Genomic DNA, 20934 nt, shown 5'->3' with positions numbered 1-20934 from the left:
ACATCACTGCTCAGCTGATTTTAAGCGCCCAGTTTTAATTATTTTGTGAGAGACAAAAAGACCTCACAGGCTCTCCATTCACATTTGGTGGACAGACTTGAATTTAAGTCCAAGTCACAAAAGGACTAAAAGGATGGAAAGCCTGATTCTGAATGTCAATTTCTGTGAATGGTCCTATATCACAATTTCTTCATTAGAATTCAAAACATGACATTACTAATAGAGTGCTTCACTTGATTACTAACCCATGCGTTTGAACAAATGAAATTAAACAAACAAGAAACACATAAGTAATTGTATCCACTATTATATTAAACTATTATCCACATTATATTAACCATTAATTATATTCCATGGGCCATGTCCTATGATCAGCAAGCTAATCTAATTCTGTTAGTTTTGGGGAATTTGGAAATATGGGAAGCGCAACAATAAAGTGACCCAGCTGGATTGTTCCTGCTCCAGATTTGAGAGCTTTTAAAAGCTCAGGCCTGGAGCCATAGACTGCTTTCAGAAATAAAGAGACAGGAATATAAAGAGAGGAAATGAAACAAAGGATTAGATATTGTATAGGAATCATCTGCTTTGCAATGAAAGAACACTGCAAAGTTAATCGATACTACTGGTGTAGACCAGTTCTAATCACAAGAGCAGAGCACCTTCATATTTGTATGTTTAATGTATAAAACACCTTTGACATGCTGTCAGTATGGGTAAAAGGTACATGTATGTGTCTATATAAAGAAAATGTGTGAAAATGTATGTATGCTATACTGCAGTTTATATACTGTAGGAATACCTGCCATTACTAATGTGTTCAAAAAGATATGCGTCTTCACTCATTGTGTCCTCTCATAAGTACCTAATTGTCCTTCTCTATAGGAAAGAGAAATTAAGCTCTTATCCATCATCGTCCAGAATAAAGTCACAAAGCATAATGTCAAAAAGGAAATTTCTGGATTAATAATAAAAAATACTGTGTTGAAGTGCTTATATGTGATCTGCATTCAAGTTGCATAGCTGGGGGCCAGAACCGTAGTGGCATCAAGTTTCAAAAAGTTAAGGGGTAAATGGACATATAATTTCACAGGCTTAACTTTATCCGGGTAGATGGCAGGCAGACAGAAAATAATGCAGTTCCCCTACATTTCTCACGTTTTGGACACAATGTCAACTATGTGATAATGGTGTTGAATCCTGACATATTACAAACATATGGTTTACTCAGTTCAGTCAGTCCATCTAAGCTATATCTGTATTTAAATATTTAGCCAGCAGATATTACCCAGTGGTCTAGCAGCTGAAACTGGTTTAGGAAGCTGTTAACCTGTAGAAAAGGTATCTTTATACAGTCCTCTGGATTCCAGAACACAGTTGGGGATTGAAAGAGAAATGGAGATCTATGACCTTTCTCACTATTTATCTTTCCTCGTGGGGTCAATCCGGCGTAAAACAGGGGCACTTGTTACCACGGGTCAGTGCGCATGGCACCAATTAAGAGTTCAGCAAGATGTCTACAGACATTAGTTTGTGCTTTGTGAATAAACGAACAAGACATGCCATGAGTTTTAAAACTGCAATGAGACAAGGCGAAATCAAGACTTGATTAACATTAAGTTTAAAATAATATTCCAGATTCAATACAAGCCAAGAGATCTTGTGCCATAATGTGCACACATCTTAATATTAAGCCTAAATGTATTTTAATGTCACTATTGATGAGGACTGTATGATCTTTGAATAATATCAGTCTTCAAATGCAAGGTATTTAAAGTGCACCTGAAGTATATTTGCAAAAGTTTCACTTTAGCACAATCAAATATTCTTCAATATATAAGTTCTGTACAATTAAAGTGCATTAAGCACAAAAATAGTTGTTCCAATTTAGCTGACTTTCAGAGTATTTCTTTAATGCAGTATCTGAGTGAAAATAAAGCAAAACTGACTTGTAAACAAACGTGAAAACTTATAGTCTTAAATGAAGGAGTCATTTCAGAGCATATACATAGCAAACAGTACATCTTTGTTTTCCCCCTGAGGTCATGACCTCCTTTGGCTTGCCAGAAGGTGTGCATACATTTCACAGGCTAGGTGAACCCCTATGTATGTTTATACAAAGTATTGTGCCATGCTACAGGCTTTTACGGAGACCTTTAGTCATCCATCAATGTCTATTTCTGACTTCCTCTGTCTGTAGGCCACCATGTCATTCATTATGTACTTGTTTCTCAAACACATACAAAGTCCTATTAACTTTTTAGTTTTATTTAATTTTCAGGTTCTTTTGAGATGATTGATAACAACATCCCAAGGTTTCAGATTCAAGAGGAGAAACAAATGTTTCACACAAAAACTGTTTCCTCACACAAGTCTCACAAGGCTTCAAGACGAAGGTAAATTGACTCAAGCTGTCTTCTATGAAAACCATTTCTTCTCAGAGTAACTGAAACAAAATTTAGTGCCGGAGCATTCACAGCTTTGGGGCTGTGAAATCCCCAATCTATTACCGCATCCAGCAGAGGGGCAAAATGAGTTCACCATGTTGTAGAGGTGTCTAGGCCTCTACTCAACATCTCTCTCTCTCTCTTGCTTCCTAGAACCACAGAGGGACCACTTACTGTATGCTGTCCTCTCCTTTTTTCAGCCTCCTTCTGTTATATAATTTAATGCTACTGTTTAAACGCCTCTACTTCAGACCTCCAAAACAGAAGTGTAGCCACCAAATAACTGTCATTATCATGTACAAAATATCCTACCATGCAAAATACAGACGTGCTCCAGGTGCCAATGTAGGTGCATGACCCTGAAAACTATGTTAGTGACATGATCAAAGCGCAGGGTTATTTTAAAAGGTGTAAAGCTGTCTGTAAGATACGTCTGGAGAACTAAAAAGGTAATCTGCAAAAATTAAGAGAAGGTGTTAAAAGTAATAAGCAGTTTTCAACTAAATGAAAATAGCAATGCGGCTAACTTAAAGGGTTCGCTGAAAAATGACTCTGTGATCATTTACTCTCTCTCATTTCATTCCAAACCAGTATGACATCTTCTGTAGAACACAATGGGAGATAATTGAATGAACATTCGGTTGGGTGAATAGCAGAAAACTGTGATTCACTTTAAAGCTAAATAAAGCACACAAAAGTAAAAATAAAAGTGGCTCTCTATTCATTTGCCAGGTGTTTTGTGTTCTGCTGATCAACACCCTGATATTTAACAAAAAAAAAAACACCTTAGTTTGCCAAACACCAAAAAACTTATTCATTTAATTCATTCTTAATATATATATATATATATATTCTTAATGTATTAAGAACAGGATGATGATGTGTACAATTTTCTTTTGTTTAAAGATCTTTTCTTTTTATTTTAATTAGGCACTGTTCTTAAGAAGCTACATATGTACTTAAATGTTTTCCAGAAGCCAAAATAAGTACTATTTACCCTGATCATCCAACTCAATTTTTACACCCCCAGCTCTTAATGCATTGTCTTCTTGAGCATCAGTAAATATTTTCACCTTATATTATAGTTACTGTATGTCTGAATCCCCTAATTGTCCTCCATGTAAAAGGATGGATCCCAAAATCATAGTTACTGTTGGAAAGGGTTCAAATATGCAGAAGATGCTGGAAAACCAAAGAATGTGCAGGAGCTGGAGGATTTTTCTGAAGAACAGCAGGCAGTTGAACTGTTCAGGACCAACAAGGGACTCATGAACAACTATGGATCATCCAAGAAACGATACACAGTATTAAGATTCAAGGGTAAACTTTTGAACGGGGTCATTTGTAAAAATTCAGTTATTATTTGTCTTGTGGAGAATATATGAACATCTGTTATGTGAAATATCTTATTCAGGACAGTATTAAATAAACAATAAGATGCAATTTTCATGACCTCTCTTATTTTGTTAAAATTATTAACATTTTGCATATTCTGCAAAGGGCATGTCAACTTATGAGTACAATTGTATTATGTAAATATATTAACTACATCAAAATAGTACCTTCACTGTATTTTCAAATTAGCTTCCTCTACACTGCTAAAGTGTAATCTGAAATGAGAGACCTAATTAAAGACAAAAACCTGTATTTTCAACTAACTTTTTTCATAATTGCAGTCTTCAATCATACCATTCACCTTGTTAGACCATGTCCCCATTCCGTCCTAATACCTCCTGAGAGCTGACATGAGAGGAGGAACAACATCATGTATTCTGTGCATTGCTCTGCAATTATATTCTTTCTTTAAAACAGACGTCCCTTTTTATTTCTTAATGACCCACTTTTTGAGTTGTGTTTCTCATGTCCCCTTCAATTTCCTCAGTAGCTGCGGCATAGTGGGTGGTTGCTCATGCTCACGGGAACGTAGGTTTGGTTCTGACCTGTGCCGCTTCCCGGACCTGTTGCCTCTCTCTCTCCTTCCCTCTCTCTACTTTCCTGTCTAGTCCTCACTGTCCCATAGAGCAAAGACTAAAGGCAATAAATAAAGTTTCTCAGTAGCTGTGAAGACAAAGCATGTTACTTGATGAAGATCAAGCTTTTACATCACAGTTAACATAGGCGGCGATATGCGACAAAGTGCTAACATCTGTGAGACTGTCTGTGCCAAGCTGAACATACAGCAGATCTGCAATAAACCCCTTCATAATACACTTCCTAATGAGAGCCATATTGAGTTACTGCTTTTTTGAATGATTTTCCCCTTTCTCGCAGGCTTTTGCAGATGTGAAGGGAAATTCTTAATTTAGCACCATGCCTCTCCACGTCAGCAACGCTCGATCAGCGAGAACACAAGCCCCCTCGATCAAAAACAGTAGCCGTTGACAAGAAAAACACAGCCTTTTCGAGAGGCCCTCCTGTCTCACACTAGCCGTGTTCCTGAAAGGAAAATAAAGCCTGGTGATCCAGAGAGTTTAGAGACAGAGCCTCCTCTACATCTAACCACACAAACCTCCGCTAGGTTATAAAACCGCTGAAGAATGGATTCTTTGTTGAGTGCAAGGACATCTTACAAGGAGAATCAGTTGATAGCGAGCTTAAAGGGCTTCTTGGAGACTCGAGGAAAACAAAGTTCCAAAAAAGCATTAAATCATCATGAAAGTCCTATCTTTTATTTGCTTGATGCTTTCTAAAATCACTTGTAATGGGAAATATAGACTGAATGGTTGTGGTAGTCATCCCATTTCAAAAATGCTATTCAAGTAGAGAAAAGATAAAAGCAGACTAGTGTTCTACAGATACTATCATTTTCTTGGATGAATTCTTAATAAAAATGACTTTCACTGCCGTGTTCCAGCTATACATTCCAACCATCTGGTGGTCCAGAACATTTCAGGTTTTTTTCAATAAATCAGTCTACTGTAAAAGCCAAAACTTGTCAGTTTCCAGTTGGTTTTAAACTTTTCATAAAGTCATTCTCAACACGAACAATGCTGAACAGATCTGCAACAGGCTCTGTATTTTAGTGTGTAATGCATAGTTTTAAACGAATAAGCCAATTTGCAAAATGCTTTAGCAAGAAAGAATCTGGCAAAGGCATAAATGAAACATACAATGTGTAGCTCTGTTCCAAAACCCACTGCACTGCATCGCTGTCGACAGCCCGTATAGTCATAGTCATCCTTCTAAAGCTGCAGTTGCAATTACTATTGCTCGCAAGTGATTGAAAGCTTTTTCTTTCTTTCTTGCCACATCGACCACTAGAAAGGTGTTTGATTTGAAAGTGACTTCTGTGCAAGCTGTGCTTCCTACACCAATATAACATTGACTATGGACAGGTAACCTTTTTCTTTTGTTTGTTTGTTTTTTTTACCCACAAAAGTTTGCTAATATGACTGCACCTTTAGGCAGCATCTTTATTTTCATGGAACCTCACAAGCAAGCAGCACGTATAGGAGACTCCTTTAGCATGATGCTAAGCATAAAAATATAATATTGTACAATACAAAACTGAACACTGAACTGTTTATTAGTACTGGCAACACTTCAGTATAGGGAGCAATTCTCACTTGTGACTAGTTGCTAATTAGCACGCCTATTACCATCGGTTGTTTATTAGTACTTCCAAAGCATATATTCTGCATGACCATATTCTACATCCCTAATCCTAACCCTAACTATTAATAAGCAGCAAACTAGGAGTTTGAGGCAAGAGTCATAGTTAATGGTTGAATTGTGAGAATTGGACCTTAAAATAAAGTAGGGCCACTTTTCTGGTACGGAAAGGTATCAGTAGCCTAGTAACAAAAAAGATTTATATATTTAAAATACATTTAGTTCATACTGAGTATAGTTCAAATCTATTAACATATTAAGCTATTAAAAATTAATTAACATATAAGCTATTTAAAGTATACTTGCAATAGTTCCACTTTAGCACAATCAAATATACAGTATATCTTTAGTTGGACTTCAGCACTATTAAAATACGTTAAGCACAAAATTCAGATTCAAAAAAATTATTTGCTCCAATTTGCCAGACTTTAGGTATACCAGTTTAATATAATAAAAGTACAACTGCAGGGTATTTTATTTTTAGTACTTAACTATGTAAATGCATTTGTAGCATAGATACCATGATATATATGCATTTCAAAATATTTTAGTATATTTACGTTTCATTAGGGTATCTATATTTTAAATTAACATTTCTTCTCTGCCATATTGTTTTTTTTTTCTATTAAGCTTGTCAGTCTGTTCTTAGACTTAAAATCTGTCTAAAAGAAGGCACAGCATAAACAAGTTGCCTATTTTATCTAATGCCTTAAAATATGTTTGAAAGATTCTGACACAGACCATTTGTGCAAAGCTAAGCTACAATAAAAACCTATGTATATACAGCTGTGGAATACAAATTCACTGACAACCTTCAGTGGGCAGTCATCTCAATAGATATAAATATTACTCCTCTCAAGCACAGAGACAAGTTTCCATGAGCTCTGTGAGCTGCCTATCCAGAAAGAATGCAATGGATAAACCTCCGATAGCCTCATAATTTACTCCTTTCTGCCACGCAGGCATGCTAGATTTCTTGCCATGCTTCTAATCTTAAAAATGACAAATTACTCCCTTCCTGCAAGGAATTTCTTTATTGGAGCTTCTGGTGTCTATAGTAAATTTAGGCACTGCCAGATGGGGGTAAAAAAAAAAAAAAAAAAAAAAAACAAAGAGGAAAATTAGCTGTTGCTCTAACAAATAAAAGGATTGCCATTAATTACCATCAATTGTAGAAGACACATACGGTCTTTAAAAGATTGTTAATTTTGTGATCTGCATACTGGTGAGACTCTTCCTTGAAAAAAAAGACATGCAGCTCTCTGTTTGGATTTAAATGGCATCATTAGTGGCATTAGAAATGTGGTCACGTAAGAACACATACTGGAGTTTTTAACTCTGATGCTAATGTCTGATATGAGTGTAAACATTTTTGCAGTCAAGAACCATAACAACATGGAAAGCAACATCCACCCACTGCACATGGAGTAATCACATCAAACCTTGCTTTACACCCTTTCACATTTCATATGTTTGTGATTTCAGACCACTTGTTGCCAACCTGTCCAATTAGAATGCAGCAGAGGAAGAAGAGAAATGACCAAGACAACCTCAGGGCCCATTTTTACAGACATGTACCAATCCAGGATCCTGCTGACATGTCATTAGTTACTCTCGGTCTCCTGGGAAAAACTGCACTGCTCTCAACTTTTCTGACCTTGAGAGCAGGGTTGTGTACTGTACCTTACAGAGTTTTAAAGGTAGGTGCAAGTTGAAAAAGAAAATACTCAGCCTATCATAATCCTTTTAATACAACTATTTCCCATTCAGTTGGTTCCATCTCATTCTGTATAAAGAGGCTTTTGCACTGTGTAGTTCTAGGATCCAGTGAGCAGGGTCATTCCTAGAGAACCAATTTCTCCCATCGGGACGTTTTCCGACATTTGGACAATCAGCGTACACTTACGTCACTGGCCTATACTGCCATGACTCCTAAAATAAACTTTTTCATTCCACATCGTCCCATTAAGCTCTTGCTGGCCGCTCCTCTGCTATCAACGGGAGGAATGTCTGTACTTACGCTACAGACAACAAAACTTTTTGGTTGTTAAAAAAGGTACGAAACAGGTGTGTTCGATCCTTCGCTAGCTGTGCTGATTTTACGGTGCCTGGGAGAGGACATGGTCGGTTCACTTAGTTTTGTCGTGGCCACATGTATTATTTATTAAATTAATTTGTAATTTATTATAGAAAATATTAAATTATTAAATTATTGTATTAACCATATACCTTGGCTACTGGACTTCGTTAAGTGTAATAGTCAGCATTCAAATTAAGTTTATCTTGAATAAAGAAAACATTTTTATCCATCCTACATTCTACTAGTTAGGATTTGATTTAAGGCTGAGCAGGCTGCATCGAATTATTTCTGCAAAACACGTGAGGGAGTGTTTATAAATGTATTCTCTAAATCCCTAACAAGGTGTTCTAACTCAAGTTGTTTTTCCAGAAGAATTTTTTTGCATGCAGCAGAATAAAATATTATTGAGCCCCTAACATAAACCTTCACTGTTTCCCAGAGGAGAGATGGATCTATATCAGGCTGCGTATTGGTTTTACATAAAAACACCTATTCTTTTTCAATAAACTCCAAGAATTTAGGGTTACTAAGCAGTAAAGATTGTAATTACCAATAATGTGATGCAGGGATAAAATACTCTATTCTACTGAACATACATTGCAGGTGCAAATAATATGTAAAGTCTCTAACTTTAGGGTTTATGATTCTCTATGCATAAGCAGGCCTAAATTTTCACAGAACTTTTTCAATTTAGCAGCCTCAAAGTTTCTTTTAGATGGTCTGAGCTGGGGCTGAGTGCATAGTTAAAATCTTCAATAATTATGTGATCAACACAATATATATATTATATATATATATATATATATATATATATATAAAATAAAAAAGGTTCAAATATATTTGGGGAATACACATTTCTGATAAGGACCCTTTCTCTGGCCTAGAATAAAAAGGCAACATCCTCCTGCATCTGTCATCATATCCTTAAATCTGAAAGTTAACCTATAAATTAAGATACTCTGAAAGTGGAAATGAAAACCTGACCCAGCTACACTAATTTGAGCTTCGAGGGGGTTAAAATAGTAATCTGAGCTTGTTTGCTTTTAAGGTAACCCACATGGAAAAAATACTATAGTAGTTAATAGTAAATACTATAGTGTTTTTTAACCATACTATAACAAAGTACTTGAATTAATTTGTTGTGGTAATTCTATAGCTGCTGTGGTAACATAACTGTAGTAAAAACAAATTATAGTATTTACTATAAATTACTATAGTATTTTTTCATGATGGAAGAGATTTTTTTTCTCTTAATTACATGGTTGACCCCTTCAAGATTTAATGAGACAATCTTAATATCATTCATAACCTACCATCCATAAATGATATGAGTAGATTGAGTAGAGACATCTGAAATTTGGCTACAGAGCGGAAATGATAGTAAAATAAAAATGGGATGTTGACTATTGAGAGCAGGGTTGTGTACTGTACCTTACAGAGTTTTAAAGGTAGGTGCAAGTTGAAAAAGAAAATACTCAGCCTATCATAATCCTTTTTATACAACTATTTCCCATTCAGTTGGTTCCATCTCATTCTGTATTCAGAGCGGACATGATAGTAAAATAAAAAATGGGATGTTGACTATCCAATCAGATGATGGTGGGTGGAGTTAGTGTAAATAGCCTCTGCCAACAAAGCGAAAATTGGGTGAAAGCAATTGCCACAAACATGATCAGCTTCCGCTCAAGTTGAAAATTTTCAACTACAGAGGGAAATTTGCTTGATGCGTTGTCACGCAAGCCAGTCAGAGAAGAGAATATTGACATGTCCGGTTTGACATCCAGTTGTATGGAGGATAGCATTATTGTAGCCATCTGTGGGCATCCCAAGATTTGACACTTTTTTTATTCATACAGAGAGCAGTCAAAAATGGACAGTACTTGGAGAAAAGAAAGCAAGGAAGTTGGACTACCTGTTAAGGATGGTAGTGCCCTTTACCATATCCGCCTGCAAGCTTCAGTGTAATGATTGTAACCCCTCTAAGTTCGTCTGCCTTGGGAAAGCTAGTTTGTCTCCGACATAGTGATAACACTCGATGCCTTCTCTAGTGCAGCTCAACCAGGTCTCATCCCGTTCGTCTGTATTTGTGATAGCACTAATGCCAGAAAATAAGCGTTTTAATACAAATTAGTTTTTGAAAAGTGATTTCTGTTGAATGAAATATGTCCTTTTGAACTGGACTTTGAGCTTTGTAACTTTGGAGAAGGTTTTTATGCCCTTTTAAGTTGAAAAAGTGAAAAAGCATAATAGTACCTTTTAATCACAACAGCCATAATCAATTGTTTAATTGTGCAGGAGAATTTTTTCCCCTTTATCTTGAATTTGTGAGAATTTTTTGTACATTTTACTGTATTTTTCCCACTGATATATTTATATATATAATGTTTTACATGTTTTAAGGAATAAGATCAAGACGAGACAGGATTCGGTCTTCAAAAAGCATTTATGCATTTTCTTGAAAACAGAACCTAATATATTCAGAACGATACAGTAACTTTTTGTCTAGGTAAAAGTCAAATAATGTTGACAGATGCGGCAGCTGGCCTCTGTGCACCCTCCCAAATACACAGTATTGCATTACATTTTTAGATGCTTAAGAGAGAAGGAAGTGCAACTTACAAACCACATTCATGCACCTTATACACCCAGACTAACTAAAACTAAAAACAGTAAAACCGGTCCTCTCCCTTAGCTGTTGCTGGGCAAACCTTCATATTCACATCAGCAACTGGCAGATGAAGATGGAGTACCAGAACATTTCTAACAGCTCTCTGTTTGCCCGTACCTCAGTGGAGGAGTTAGTATCCAGCACTGTTCTGGGATTGTGCTGTGCTCTGGGTGTACCAGGTAATATAGCGGTGCTGGTCATGCTCACCCAACATTTAAAGGAGGGCAGTTTTACTCCCAAACTGATGCTGAGTCTGGCTGTCTCGGATCTATTGAGTCTGATTTCTCTGCCTGTGTGGATCTATGCCCTCCTGAATGGCTGGGTTTTTGGTGAGGAACTTTGTAAGTTAATTTCCTATGTAGTCTACTGTAGCCTCTACAGTAGTGTGCTTTCTGTCACCTTGTTGAGTGTGCAAAGGTACCTGCAGGTGCTGTATCCACAGAGATGGGCAAAACTTGGACAGAAGGGCCAAAAGGGGCTGATATTTGGGATATGGACATTCAGTGGAGCTCTGGGTTCTTATGCTCTTTATTTCCGAAACGTGAATCAGAAGGAGGACAGGTTTCCAGAGTGTCATCAGGATTATAGAAATAATCAAGAAAAACTAGCTGTCTTACTTGTAGAGACTCTATTGATGTTTGTTGTGCCTCTCTTCAGCCTGTTGTTCTTCTACCTTCGACTTCATCAACGGATAAGTCAGTCAGTTTCCTTCAATAGCCAAAGGCTGACAAAACTGGCCGTCAGAATCGTAATGGCCTTCTTCATATTCAGCACCCCCTGTATGATCAACAACTTTGTCTTAATGGCATTGTCATGGGAATCAGATGTCAGCAATAATGTTACCGGGGCTCTTTTCTTCATCAACAGTTGTGTGAACCCCTTTCTTTACGCCTTCTCAGCCCGAACACTGCAATGCAGAAGAAAACAGCATTCAGACGAGCAACAACATCAGAATATAACAGAAAACACACTCTGACTAAAAACGTGCACTTCCAACGTGCAGTATTTTATGTTCTTTTTAAGTGATTTGTTATGCGTTTTTCTTTTTTTTATCTTACTGTATCTAGGGAAGTACATACTAAGAGTTTCTTCATACTCATTTTCATCATAATCATTTCCTCAACATGTCTCCTCAATTTGAAAAAAAATTTCCTTTTAAAAGTACATTGAGCCCTACGTTTTACAGGCTTTTCTTACAGTGTTACTTGTGTACTAATATAGCTTATACTTTGAACTTAACATTGTGTATAAATATTGGCTCTTATAACCCATTGTTCAAGATTTCCTCATTTCTAAATGTTGTGACATTTGTGGCAAAAAGTTTTGAAAATGTACTTTCTTGCAAGAAAAAGGTCATCATTCAGGTTTGGCTGTAAATTTTGACAAAAAGAAAAACACCCCAACAAATCACAGTGCATATTCAACATATGTGTCCACTTAAGGTTATTCAACAATGTCCCATTGATGTGTTTCTAAGTATTTAATGCAAATTATTTTCTATGAGGCTAGGACATCTAAGAAGCTAAAATAAATTTAGCAGTTTCATACTTGTATTGAGCAACAATAGATTTCCTTTTATCGCTCAGCTCATGAAAAACTCAAGCATACTGATGAAGCATCTAGCGCAGAAAAGTACACTGTTTGGTAGAGTAAATCAAATAAAGCTAATAATTCAGATAAAAATAAAATGTCCTCTATAGTAAGTCACCTTCAAAAAAAAAATCTGTTAAATGTATATAAAAAAAAGTTAAAATATATATTTCTTCTGTAGCAAAAAAATAATTAAAATAAAAAAATAAAAATGAGTGAAAATGGTGGTGGTGGTGAGCCTTAATTATTCACATTACCTGGGTTAATTTCAGCTGGGAGCGGGGGTGGTGGTAATTATGCCTTGTAAATAAAATGTTATACGTTTTTCCTTATTCTTTGCTAATGACATGCTAATGAAATGTGAGAACATATGGCATTGTGGCTCCTTTCATATTTCATACTCTTCTGCTATTTTGGAGTTTACAGACAATATGCAGACATGATATAGGGCCGATCTACCATTACATACAGGAAATACGTGGCATGGATATAATAAAACCATACAAATAAATCACAAATTCTTTATGATATTAGTAGTTAAGTATAAAAGACCTGAGTTGTTGTTAAAGGGAACATCGGATGCCAATTTTCCACAAGATGATATGATTCTTCAGGGTCTTAATGAAAAGTCTATAACATACTTTGGTTAAAATTTCTCAATGGTAGTGTAAGAAAAACACCCTTTTTACCCTGTCAAAATGAGCTGTTTTCAGCACGCATTCAGCAACAAAACACCTCAATCGCTTAATCAGAGATGTTCTTGTCTTCCCCTGCACTGGAGTTGACACAATGGCCGACAGCTCTCAGCTCACTCAGAGCAGGCCTAAGGTAAGAAATCCTTGTCAATCAACTATCATGGGAGGGGCCTGTTTAGAACTACATCATTCTGACAGGAACCTCAGAACAGCCTGATTTGAGAACGGGGATTATAAAATAGGGATTAAAAAAAAAACACATTGTGGATTTTTATCATTATAGTGTGGATGTGTGTACACACATTTATGTTCAAACAACAACAAAAGTTAATTTTGCTTCTGATGACCCCTTTAAAAAATTCTTAAACTCTTATTGTCAAGTCAAGTCTGAAGTGACTATTGCAACTTAAGTCACTAATTCAAGTGCCCATCTCTTCTTAAAATTATTGAAACACATCAGAACTTTCAGAATACTGAAATACATGTTTCTCTATGTGGCATGAGGGGAAAATGTCCAGTAATTCCAGACTCCATACTCATATTTGTGAAAACAGTGAATATAATAGTGATGCGATAGATAGACACTTTTTTTTTCTTTTGAATAGCAAATTATATGTTTTATTTCCATAGATTAATGAGGCTTATTGGGGGGCAATGGCCATATGAAAATCCACACTGGTCATTACAAGCAGGGTGATGAAGGAGGTTTCATTTTTAAGCCTTACCAAATCTTCTGAAGAACTATGAGGTAGAGCCACAGACTGGAAGCAGCCATGGAAGTGAAGTCAGCCAAGAAAAATGCACGAGATTTGGAGGTCCACCACATGAAAAGGTCTCCCAGGGTTTAGTGGAGAACTTTTCCCTGAAGACAGCCTCCTACAGTTTTAAGATGCTGACACAAAACTTACCAACAAACTATAACATATCTTATTTCACACAGATGAATGGACAACAGACAATCTTGTTGTCACTAAAGAATAATAAAATAAATTGATTAAACAGTCACATAATCTCACACACTATGAAGATGTATTACAGGAAAGGGCATGATTACAGAACACACATTTTCCATCAAACATGCAAATGCTGCCGTCAGACATTTTAAAGCAGCCATCAAAGGCATGGAAACTCCATGTGGGAAAAGGCTTACCAAACCCAGTCACTCTCAGCATGACTCATTCATGCAGAGCCATGTTCTCTCATCAGGTAGATCCATTCTGTCCAGTCACCTTCCCCAAAAGACCACTCTAACTTTCCCCACTGTGAACCATAATCATGCCATGTTACCCCTCAGAGCCCTGCCTCTATGATGTAAGAGTAACAACCACGTGCAAGGGATAATTCACTTAAAAATAAAGGTTCAATCATCATTCACTTACCCTCTTGTTGTTCCAAACCTGTGGTCCAAATAAGATTGGACCCCACAGATCACTTTCCAAACATCTTCATTTGTTATGCCTAATTTATACAGGTTTGGAATAGCATGAAGGTGTGTAAATGATGACAGTTTTATTTTAAGGTGAACTATCCCTTTACCGTAGAGGCAGACAGTGAGGATAGGTCTAGATAAACTAGTCTTTTTGTGCACTTTTCACTGCACTTTTAGTAAAGATGTACAAGGCAGCAAAAAGATGTACAAGGCAGCAATATACAAACAAACTGACTTGCTTTTCGTAACCAATCTAATGTGGTTTTGGTTGACCAGTATACTCTGAAATAATTGGCTGTGTATAACACCAGACTGCTAGTGGGACCTGTTCATTAACTCTGCTACAATGGTTGCTTTTTTGGGAGTTATTTTTTAAGTCTTATTACAATCAGTGTGATTTTAGTATTATTAATAGCAAAGTAGGACTGCAGCTATTTATTGTTTTAGTAATAGAGTATTCTACCGATTATTCCATTGATTAATCAAGCATTTGTATAAAACATATTTTTTCTTTATTAAAGAACAATATTTAATACACAAGAGAAAATAAGACATGTCTCTTAAAATAAACTAATTTGTTAACTTTCTACAAATTTTTATATTTTTATTGCTGAAATTGCATACATTAATAATAGTGAAACCTAAACCCATTTTATTGCCAAATTACATTCAAAATGCAAATACAATTAAAGCTGCAAGCAGCGATGAACGGGCCCTCGCACCCGGGCTCACCACCAGCGTGTTGATGTAGTAAAAAGATGAACGGTGAGAAATAGGCATTTCATGTCATAAACATAATTGCAATATGTCCAAGTCATTAATATGTGCCAATCTTCATGTTGCCAGCAGGTGGCGCTATCATTATAATGGAATATTGGCCTTCAGATGTGTTCAGGCCAGGACTCTTATCGATCATGTGAAGTTTGGGGAAGATAGAACATTTTATGCCTGAGTTACAACAATTTCTCTTGCTGTGGCGAGACATCAAATTTTGTCACAGCGCCATGGACACGCCCTTAAACAAAAATTCAAGATCTCCACAATTTAACATTGCAAAGACCTTTAGATTAGACTGACCAAAATAAAATGTTGATGTCATTAAATTTCTAGGAGTAGTTTGTTACAACGTAAAACATGTCACTTCCTGTTGCCAGCAGGTGGCGCTATGGCTATAACTGAATATTGGCATTTAGATCTGTTCAGGTCAAGAGTCTTATCCAACATGTGAAGTTTGGGGCAGATTGGACATTGTATGTCTAAGTTACAACAACTTCCTTTTTCATGGCGAAACATCGAAATTTGTCAGGCCGCCATGGACACGCACTTTAACGAAACCTCAAGATCTTCGCAATTTAACATCGCAAAGGCCTTTAGATTTAACTGGCCAAGTTTGATGTTGATCTGAATAAATCTCTAGGAGGAGTTTGTTAAAGTACAACCCCTGAAAATGGCAAAAACAACGCCAATTTTGCAGAGAAAATTCTAAATAACCGACTTCCTGTTGGGATTCGGATTTCGTACCAAGAGACTTTTTTGTAGATATTGGTGTGGTACATGTGTGTACCTATTTTTGTACATGTACGTGAAACATAGCTCGAGGTGCACTCCGTTGAAAGTGTATATGCACTCAGTTGAAAGTGTATAGGTGGCGCTATCGAGCCATTTTGCCACACCCAATGGAATATTGGCCTTCAGATCTGTTCAGGCCAGGACCCTTATCACACATGTGAAGTTTGGGCAAGATCGGACATTTTATGCCTGAGTTATAACATCTTTTATTCCCATGGCGACACATCGAACTTCGTCACGGCACCATGGACACGCCTTTTAATGAAAACTCAAGATCTTCTCAACTAAACATCACACAGGTCTTTAGATTAGACTGACCACAAAAATAACATTGATGACATAAAATTTCTAGGAGTAGTTTATCGCAGTGTAAAATATTTCCCTTCCTGTTGCCAATAGGTGGCGCTATGACTATAACTGAATATGGGCATGTAAATATGTTCAGTTCAGGAGTCGTATTAAACATGTGAAGTTTTGGGCAGATTGGACATTGTATGTCTGAGTTATAGCAACTTCCTTTTTCACGGCGAAACATCGAAATTTGTCAGGCCGCCATGGATACACCCTTTAACGAAACCCCAAGTCCTACGCAATTTAACATCACAAAGGCTGTTAGATTTGGCATACCAACTTTGGTGTTGATCTGAATGAATCTCTAGGAGGAGTTCGTTAAAATACAACGCATGGAAATGACAAAAATGACACAAAATTTGCTCATAAAATTAAAAATAACCGACTTCCTGTTGGGTTTCGGATTTCGTACCATGAGACTTTTTTGTAGGTATTGGTGTGTTACATGTGTGTACCGATTTTTGTACATGTACGAGAAACGGAGCTCGAGGCGCGCTATGTTGAAAGTGTATAGGTGGCGCTATCGAGCCATTTTGCCACACCCGATGGAATATTGGCCTACAGATGTGTTCAGGCCAAGACTCTTATCACACATGTGAAGTTTGGGGAAGATCGGACATTTTATGCCTGAGTTATAACATCTTTTATTCCCATGGCGAGACATCGAACTTCGTCACGGTGCCATGGACACGCCCCTTAACGAAAACTCAAGATCTTCACAACTTAACATCGCACAGGCCTTTAGATTAGACTGACCACAAAAAAGACTTTGATGTCATAAAATTTCTAGGAGTAGTTAGTCGCAGTGTAAAATATGTCACTTCCTGTTGCCAATAGGTGGCGCTATGACTATAACTGAATATGGGCATGTCAATCTGTTCAGGTTCGGAGTCTCATCAAACATGTGAAGTTTGGGGCAGATTGGACATTGTATGTCTGAGTTATAGCAACTTCATTTTTCATGGCGAATCATCGAAATTCGCCAGGCCGCCACGGACACGCCCTTTAACGAAAACTCAAAATCTTCGCAATTTAACATCGCAAAGGCCTTTAGATTAGGCATACCAACTTTGGTGTTGATCTGAATTAATCTCTAGGAGGAGTTCGTTAAAATACAACGCATGGAAATGACAAAAATGACACAAAATTTGCTCATAAAATTAAAAATAACCGACTTACTGTTGGGTTTCGGATTTTGCTTCAAGAGACTTTTTTGTAGGTATTGGAGAGATACATGTGTATATCAATTTTCATACATGTACGTGAAACGTAGCTCGAGGCTCACACCGTTGAACGTGTATAGGTGGCGCTGTCGAGCCATTTTGCCACACCCACTTCTGAAACCCATATCAGACGTAAATTTTCTGAGTTCTGAGGTGTGTGCAAAGTTTCATGACTTTTCGAGCATGTTTAGGCTCTCAAAAATGCGATTCATCTTAGAGAAGAAGAATAATAATAATAATAATAATAATAATAATAATAATAATAATAATTAAAGCTTGGCCTTCAGATCTGTTCAGGCCAGGACCCTTATCACACATGTGAAGTTTGGGCAAGATCGGACATTTTATGCCTGAGTTATAACATCTTTTATTCCCATGGCGACACATCGAACTTCGTCACGGCGCCATGGACACGCCTTTTAACGAAAACTCAAGATCTTCACAACTAAACATCACACAGGTCTTTAGATTAGACTGACCACAAAAATAACATTGGAGTCATAAAATTTCTAGGAGTAGTTTGTCGCAGTGTAAAATATTTCACTTCCTGTTGCCAATAGGTGGCGCTATGACTATAACTGAATATCGGCATGTAGATCTGTTCAGGTCAAGAGTCTTATCCAACATGTGAAGTTTGGGGCAGATTGGACATTGTATGTCTGAGTTACAGCAACTTTTTCATGGCGAAACATCGAAATTTGTCAGGCCGCCATGGACACGCCATTTAACGAAACCTCAAGTCCTTCGCAATTTAACATCGCAAAGGGCTTTAGATTACACTGACCAAGTTTGGTGTTCATCTGAATAAATCTCTAGGAGGAGTTCGTTAAAGTACAACCCCTGAAAATGACAAAAACAACACCAATTTTGCAGGGAAAATTCAAAATAATCGACTTCCTGTTGGGATTCGGATTTCGTACCAAGATACTTTTTTGTAGGTATTGGTGTGTTACATGTGTGTACCAATTGTTGTACATGTACGTGAAACATAGATCGAGGCGCACTCCGTTGAAAGTGTATAGGTGGCGCTATCGAGCCATTTTGCCACACCCGATGGAATATTGGCCTTCAGATCTGTTCAGGCCAGGACTTTTATCAAACATGTGAAGTTTGGGGAAGATCGGACATTTTATGCCTGAGTTATAACATCTTTTATTCCCATGGCGAGTCTTTGAATTTTGTCACGGCGCCATGGACACGCCCCTTAACGAAAACTCAAGGTCTTCACAACTTAACATCGCACAGGCCTTTAGATTAGACTGACCACAAAAAAGACATTGATGTCATAAAATTTCTAGGAGTAGATAGTCGCAGTGTAAAATATGTCACTTCCTGTTGCCAATAGGTGGCGCTATGACTATAACTGAATATGGGCATGTCAATCTGTTCAGGTTTGGAGTCTCATCAAACATGTGAATTTTGGGGCAGATTGGACATTGTATGTCTGAGTTATAGCAACTTCATTTTTCATGGCGAATCATCGAAATTCGCCAGGCCGCCACGGACACGCCCTTTAACGAAAACTCAAAATCTTCGCAATTTAACATCGCAAAGGCCTTTAGATTAGGCATACCAACTTTGGTGTTGATCTGAATTAATCTCTAGGAGGAGTTCGTTAAAATGCAACGCATGGAAATGACAAAAATGACACAAAATTTGCTCATAAAATTAAAAATAACCGACTTCCTGTTGGGTTTCGGATTTTGCTCCAAGAGACTTTTTTGTAGGTATTGGAGAGATACATGTGTATACCAATTTTCATACATGTACGTGAAACGTAGCTCGAGGCGCACACCGTTGAACGTGTATAGGTGGCGCTGTCGAGCCATTTTGCCACACCCACTTCTGAAACCCATATCAGACGTAAATTTTCGCCAGTTCTGAGGTGTGTGCAAAGTTTCATGACTTTTCGAGCATGTTTAGGCTCTCAAAAATGTGATTCATCTTAGAGAATAATAATAATAATAATAATAATAATAATAATAATAATAATAATAATAATAATAATAATAAACGGAGCAATTCCAAGAGGGTCCTCACACCATCGGTGCTCGGGCCCTAATAATAATAATAATAATAATAATAATAATAATAATAAACGGAGCAATTCCAAGAGGGTCCTCACACCATCGGTGCTCGGGCCCTAAATAGATCAATAAAAATAAATATATACTTTTTTTAAAGGTAAACATTACAACCTAAAACTAATGCATAAAACAAGAAATATAAAAATCTACTTCACATTTCTTTAAAACAAGTAAATAGTACAAACCTAAAACGAAGGCATAAATAAAAACAATAGTAATAAAAATAATCATCATCATCAGTGCTAAACATTGCATTTGTTGTGCAAATTAACTTTAATTTAAATTAAATTTTCAGCCTTACTAAAGCTCAAGCATGACATAAGCTTTCACTGTCTTCTTGGAAGGCTTTGTGGTTTTGTAAGAGGCAAAAATCAGTGGACAGGAAGGTAACTTGGAACAAGAGTCCATACACAATATCTAAACACATTTTTTTTTTTTATCTGCATCTGAAGAGGCATTTAGATGTAGGCCTATTTAAATGCTATTTAAAGGATTAATTCACTTTCAAATTAAAATTTCCTGATAAATTACCCCCATGTCATCCAAGATGTTCATGTCTTTCTTCAGTCTAAAAGAAATTAAGGGTTACGATAAAACATTCCAGGATTATTCTCCGTATAGTGGACTTTAACGGCTACCAAATAGTTGAAGGTCAAAATTACAGTTTCAGTGCAGCTTCAAAGGGCTCTACACGAAACCAGATGAGGAATAAGGGTCTTATCTAATGAAATGATAGGTCATTTTCTAAAAAATAAACAGAAATGCTCACCTTGCACTGCTCTGCAATGCACGTCCATGACTTCATGTAACACTTAATTATGATGAAAGGGTCATGCCTGACATAGGCAGAAGTATCGACTCAGTGTTTACAATTCGAACGTACAGCGACTAAGTCAAATGCCGTTTACAAAAAGGTAAGCATTTCTGTTTAAAATGGAATCGTTTCAGCCCTACGGCATAGTTAATATTTTGAAAAAGTTTGTTCATTTTTAGTAATTTAGTTGTGAGCGTTTGTCATTTTTATTAATATTTTTATTTTAGTTTTAGTTCCAAAGGCAACATTTCAAATTGTCATTTAAATTAAACATTTTATTTCAGCTAAATTTCAGTTAACAAAAATGTTTTCAATAGTTGCAGTTTAAGTTAACAACAATAACACTAATAATAACCCAAGAGTAACCCAGAA

The 20934-nt window shown here is 36.7% G+C and overlaps 1 protein-coding gene across 1 annotated transcript; it reads left to right on the top strand.

The window, feature by feature from the left end:
* The first annotated feature begins 10872 nt into the window (after positions 1-10872).
* Positions 10873-12488, top strand: LOC132140433 (atypical chemokine receptor 2-like). Its single transcript, XM_059549210.1, has 2 exons — positions 10873-12176; positions 12372-12488. The coding sequence occupies exon 1, from the start codon at positions 10878-10880 to the stop codon at positions 11778-11780; it is 903 nt and encodes a 300-aa protein (XP_059405193.1). The 5' UTR covers positions 10873-10877; the 3' UTR covers positions 11781-12176; positions 12372-12488.
* The last annotated feature ends 8446 nt before the right edge of the window (positions 12489-20934 follow it).

This window comes from Carassius carassius, chromosome 5 (assembly GCF_963082965.1).
Source record: "Carassius carassius chromosome 5, fCarCar2.1, whole genome shotgun sequence".
Lineage (NCBI taxonomy): Eukaryota > Metazoa > Chordata > Actinopteri > Cypriniformes > Cyprinidae > Carassius > Carassius carassius.
This window is presented reverse-complemented; position numbering and strand designations above follow the sequence as displayed.

What these genes read in the sequence shown, in the direction of transcription:
- LOC132140433 (XM_059549210.1), top strand. Translation starts at nt 10,878, where the DNA reads ATGGAGTACCAGAACATTTCTAACAGCTCTCTGTTTGCCCGTACCTCA.